The sequence below is a fragment of the Acanthisitta chloris genome, unplaced genomic scaffold (assembly GCF_000695815.1).
Source record: "Acanthisitta chloris isolate BGI_N310 unplaced genomic scaffold, ASM69581v1 scaffold33897, whole genome shotgun sequence".
Lineage (NCBI taxonomy): Eukaryota > Metazoa > Chordata > Aves > Passeriformes > Acanthisittidae > Acanthisitta > Acanthisitta chloris.
In genome coordinates this window covers 1,500-7,201 of record NW_008682588.1, presented here as the reverse complement: position 1 = coordinate 7,201, position 5,702 = coordinate 1,500, and the positions used below count along the sequence as shown (strand labels likewise).

At 39.7% G+C, this 5,702-nt stretch overlaps 1 protein-coding gene across 1 annotated transcript in view; it reads left to right on the top strand.

The window, feature by feature from the left end:
• Positions 1 to 45: 45 nt before the first annotated feature.
• The window catches only part of UPF3B (UPF3 regulator of nonsense transcripts homolog B (yeast)), a gene marked incomplete at its 5' end in the record, with an annotated part of 6,479 nt that continues 822 nt past the window's right edge, over positions 46 to 5,702 (top strand). Inside the window, 7 exons of the mRNA XM_009078587.1 lie at positions 46 to 152; positions 1,601 to 1,699; positions 2,064 to 2,174; positions 2,875 to 2,918; positions 3,551 to 3,739; positions 4,233 to 4,384; positions 5,047 to 5,359. Of these exons, the coding sequence (XP_009076835.1) occupies positions 46 to 152; positions 1,601 to 1,699; positions 2,064 to 2,174; positions 2,875 to 2,918; positions 3,551 to 3,739; positions 4,233 to 4,384; positions 5,047 to 5,359 (1,015 nt within the window). The remainder of the gene's footprint in view (positions 153 to 1,600; positions 1,700 to 2,063; positions 2,175 to 2,874; positions 2,919 to 3,550; positions 3,740 to 4,232; positions 4,385 to 5,046; positions 5,360 to 5,702) is intronic.

Sequence of the window (5,702 nt, the reverse complement as noted above, 5' to 3'; positions counted from 1 at the left end):
CGGGCCACGGTGTCAGCCCTGCCCTCTCGGTTTGTGTCTCTGCAGCTTGTACCCGCACATGTTCTCCAGAGCCTACATCAACTTCAAGAACCAGGAAGACATAGTCCTCTTCAGGGATCGCTTCGATGGCTATGTTTTTGTCGACCACAAAGGCAAGTGAACAGCACTCGGCGTGCGTTGGTGCTGTCTATGCCCTGTGCTGGTGGAGCTCGGGGGGCATGGGGGTGAGCAGCCACTTGGAACTTCTTCAGGTTTGATCCCCCGAATGAGTGTCACCCAGTAATTCAAAGGGCAAAGAAAACACCTCATGCTTTGTGGAAACTAATCTAAATTGATTTTTTTAAATTTCTCCTAATGGATTTTGTACGTGATGTGTGAGATCTAGTTAAGCATGCACAGGGTGTCCATACAAGTCCTGTTGCTGAGGTGAATACTTGCACTGTCATACCAAGCCTGAAAAGCAGGTACATGGTGCCACTGTCCAAACAAATGAAGCTGAGGTTGGTGGTGTCACCCTCTGCTACTCCCTCACCTGTCCTGTACACTTCCAACAGTGTGAGTTATCTTTGGTCAGTTTTTAACTGAAACTATTGCTTGCTTCAGTTTACAACTGAGTGAGTCATCCCAATTCGTAAAAGTAACAGCTTCTTGCAGACTGAGTTGTGAAAGTGACTCATCTGGAGACGTTAATCTGGAGGAAACATATTGAGTTTAATTCGTTGGTTAAACATCCAAGTATTTAGTTCCCACTTAACTTTTCTCTAAACACACAGTAGGTATTCACTACGACTCATGGTTTTAAATTTTGCGTTTCAAAAGTGCTTACACTGTTGGTCTATCTCATTGATAGACCTTAAATTCACATATTTAGCAAAAGCTCTTAACAAGAGTCTTCCTGTTTGCTTGGGCAGGCAAAAGGTTTGACCTGGAGCTTTGTTTCAAGTGCACATGTTTTCTATCTCATCCTGCCAAGTGTTTTATCTGACACAAAGCTCTCTCTGTCTGCAAGATTCTTGTTTAGGAGGTTGCATGACATGGTTCCACTAACACCCAGATCCTTTAAAGAAGTTGATCTGCAGTGTAAGAGCACACTGGTTGCCATACCCAGCAGTGATACTGGATTTATGCAGCCATAGATGTATCTTTCTTGTCAAAAGATTAAGCTTTAAAACCTGCTTGTAGTATGTTGCCTTCTATTATATTTTGACAAAAATTGAGATTTGCCTCAGTTGCATCAACTTAAAATCTTCTCTTTTACTTGCACAATGAGTGCAGAGTCTGCAGGATGAGGATGTTATGTGGTGGCTGAACTGACAGTCATGGGCTGTCTTAAATCTAGTATGTTCTTCTTGTGAGTCTGAATTTCCTGGTGTGTTAACACAGTGAGAGTGTTTAGTTTGTGAATTCTGATGTCTCTAAAGGGTTATTTTTCTTCATTAAAAGGCTTTCAAAATACAAGATTCTTTTATATTAAGTAATGGCTTTTAGTATTGCTTATTTCTTGTGAGGCTTATATTTCTGCTGTAGACATGGACAATATCCTCTAATTTATAACAGTTTCATCTCTATTTTAACATATTTTTCCCTCTTCTCTTACCAGGTCAGGAATATGCTGCCATAGTTGAGTTTGCACCTTTCCAAAAAGCTGCAAAGAAGAAGAGTAAGAAGAAGGATGCCAAAACTGGAACTATTGAAGATGGTATAACAGAGAGCTCATTTGTTTTGCATGTGTTGACTTGAAAGTCCTGGCAGTAATTGGAATATAATGTTTTTACTGTGGCACTATAACTTCATCAATAGGATGTTAGCTTAATTATATGTGGAGCTTATTAGCACTGCTTTGTCAGCTGCAAAACTATTAGCTATGATTGTCCCAGACAAACATAATGTAGTAGCTCATTTAAGAGCTCTAAGTTATGAAAAGGTGGCATATAAACAACCTAACTTATGTAAGTTTAACCCAGACTTCCAGCAGTGCACAATGCAAATGATTTTCATGCTATACTATCTCTCTTTTTTTCTCCTTATTTTTTTCCTCCCCTTCCTTTTCCCCTCCCCTGTAGATCCAGAATACAAGAAGTTTTTGGAAAGTTACAGTGCAGATGATGAAAAATTAACCTCCACTCCTGAAACTTTGTTGGAGGAAATCGAGGCAAGAAACAAAGAGCTAATAGGTATGGAAATCTCTGTACTATAGTTGCATTTTCCTAGAGCACAAAGAAACATATGTGGTTTGTAATTTGAAGCTGTGATTTCTCAGCCTGGAGGAGACTGAATTATTTTGTGTGCCTGCTTAGTGTTTGTTACACCTTTAGGCTAATATTATACAGTTTGTTTTGATTTGTTTCCACACTCTAAATTCTTCTCTAGGTTGAAGTTTTATATAACAACCATCTTCCTGTTGCTAGCTGCTAGTTAGGTGTTTGTTATCCAGACTAGCCTGTGGAGTGACTGCGTTTCAGTGAGGTGCAGTGATGTTTAGTGCACAGTGCTGTGAGCACAAGTTAAGCTGCAGGCACAAGTTAAGAGAGGTTGTGGCTGGGTAAAATACCACCAAAAATGACCAGGTTGCTCTTTTTAAGCATGCTACAGGGATCTCTTTAAAAACTAGAGAGTCTGGGAAAAGCCTAATGCAGACTGAATATCCCTGTACAGATACTGGATATCCTATTAGTGTCCTAAAGAAGCTGACAGAATCCTAATAGCTGCCACTGTTCAGAGAGAGGTTTGGAATACTTGTTTCACTGCTGTGATGCTGTTCGTGAGAGCAGACAGGCAGGGTAACCCATAAGGCAGCTTCACAGAGAGTTTTGTTGTAGGTGTTGTGGCATTGGATAGGGCAAATTGTTTACCTTTGTTTTATATATTCTGCAGCTAAAAAGACCACTCCTTTATTGAACTTCCTGAAAAACAAACAGGTAAGACTTACCTCCAGAATCATCTTTTTTGTTTACAAGTACAATTTGCTCACTTAAAGCATGAGTGTGTATATTGCAGTGTGTATATTGATATGTTCCTGCAATTCCTTTTGAAGAAGGAGCTTTTGACCCAACTTGCTTGTCAACATTTGGTTCACATATCTCAAACTACTGGAATGATGGTCCTTGTAGGAATGGTGATACTTTGTGCACTTTCTGGTCACACCAAAACGTCTGTGGTGCCACTGCCAAACCAGATTCAATGTTAATGCTTCCATTTCTAGTGTAGTTGTGTCTGAAGTTCTGGTAGATGATCTTCCTCCTAGCACATAACATTATTTTAACTTTTAGCAGTGGGTAAAATCAGAGGTGAGGCAGATTTAATGAAAATCAGAATTATAAAGGCCAAGGCCTGTGTTGGGTTTGGGTTTTTTAAGGTGGTACAAATCAAGGTTTATGAGTAAGAAAAAAGATGTCGCTGTAACATGTTTGGGTTCACAACAACAACAGAGACAGCAGGACTGTATTTTCTTTTATGATAGAGGTGGCTTTGAGGTGAGTTATTAGATGGCTTAAAGAGATGTTTCTCTAGTGTGGAGATAGACTATTTCTCTGTGCTTTTATACACACAGAGACTGAGAGAAGAAAAAAGAGAGGAGAGAAGGAGGAGAGAATTGGAAAGGAAAAGACAAAGAGAAGAAGAAAGAAGAAAATGGAAAGAGGAGGAGAGAAGGAAGAGAAAAGAAGCAGAAAAATTGAAGAAAGTAGACAGATGCCCAGAAAAAGAAAGAGACAGATCAAAAGAAGAACCAAAGATTAAGGTCTAGAACAGTTCTTTATTATAAACTGTTACACTCCCTTTCCCCTATTATTTGTTTATCAGTCTCAAAATGTGCTTTGAGTATTGTGTGAAGAATCACATGAGTTTGGTGTTAGTAAATTACCAAGTTTTTGTAATATTCAATAGTAGGCATTGTAAAGGTTTACATGCTGTAATGCTTCATAGTGATATTTAAAGGCTTTGTCATGTGACTGTTGTACATACTGTGGTAAACAGGATTGTGAATTCACTATGGAATGGAGACTATTTTTGAGCTTTCTAAAATGGCCTGGTTCAGGAGAAAAATCCTAGTCTGCTGTGTGAATAATGCTTACTCATACACTCCAGCTTTTAGAAGTACTGCCACTTGCAGTGATATTTCTGTAATGTTTACTTCATACTGGACTGTGGTTCCTTTGATGCAATTTCGGTGTTGTGCCAGACAATGTGTATTAGAGTGAGCTTTTTAGTTGAGACTTCTGTTTTCTTTGTAGCTACTTAAGAAGCCTGAAAAAGATGAAAAAGACTTGGAGAGAAAAGAAAAATCCAAGAAACTGGAAAGAGAGACTCTGAGGGAGGAAAAAAATGCGAGTAGTGCATCTGCCAAACGATCTGATGGGGAGACAAAAGAAGAGAAGGCAAAAAAGTATTCTAGTACTTGCTATAAATATATATGTATCTATAACTTGTTTCCTGATTGTACTGAGGCTTAGGCTGCTCTGCCATGGCCATGTGTTGAAATTCCTTTCAAATGCTCTTTCTGATAGAAGTCACAGGCTGTGTTCTCTGTGGCAGTGCACATCCGCCTGCTTACAGAAAGGTCTGTGAATTACCTGACAATTCTTCACTAGTGGACAAATTTTAATAGTTTTGCAACTCACTGTAGGAGCTCCACAACAGAAGCCCAGGTGTGAGCACTGACCTTGTACCTCAGTGACTGAGGTAGTCACTAGTCCCTTTAAGTCTTGCAAAAGGTCAAAGTGGAAAATGTAATTCTCAACAGCTCCGTGATCTGTCCAAGGTTCAGTTCTGCCATGTGAGAAATAGAGATGAGACAGAGAAATTCAGGTGTTTCTCCAAAGCCAGAGGAGACTCAGCCAGCTCTGTGAGTAGGAGGCTGGGAAATGCTAGGGGTCAGCATCCTCTGTGGCTGCCATGCATGGTGGGGTTATCACAGCTTCCCAAGAGCTCCCTAGAACCTACCAGTGTGTCATCTTCCTATTGCAGATTTGCACCACTATTGCATTGATCTCCCAGCTCTGTTTGATGAATCTTTTGAGCTTAATTTTCAGTTTTGTTTTCATACAGATCAGAAGATGAGTGTGTAAAGGACTACAGGGACCGAGATAGAGATTTTGACAGAGACAGAGAATATGAGAGAGCACAGAGAGAGAAACTGAGACGCCAAGAAGAGGAGCGTCGGAGGCAGAAAGAGCGCTATGAGAAAGAGAAGGTTTTTAGAAGAAAAGAGGAAGAGGTGAAAAAGGAGAGAGACTTACTCAGAGAAAAGGGAAAGAAAAGTGATCTTACAGACTTTACCAGCAGCATGGACAAATCTGAGAAAGTAACCAAAGACGATAAAAAAGAGGATACAATTAAGAGGGATCGTATCAGAAACAAGGTGCTGGATTTCTTTAAATTCCTGTGTTGATTCATAGGGATCAGCTTGTGGTTTGTAGGATAAAAGCACTTCAAGGAAAGAATCATGTGGTTTCTCTGTTGAAACTTTTCCCTGGTCTCGCAACGAACTTCGACAATGCTAGAAAGTTTTTATTCCCATTTGTCCACTAAATTTTGATAAACTGTTGGTCTATTTCTTGTCACTCTATAGGAATTAAGCCAAAATACCATGGTGAATTGTAAAGACACTTGATCCCTTTTAATTTGCTGACTTATGCTGTAGACTATATCTTTAAGGTGTTGGTAGAGTATCAGTAACCTGCTGTTTTCTCTGCTGATGCCAT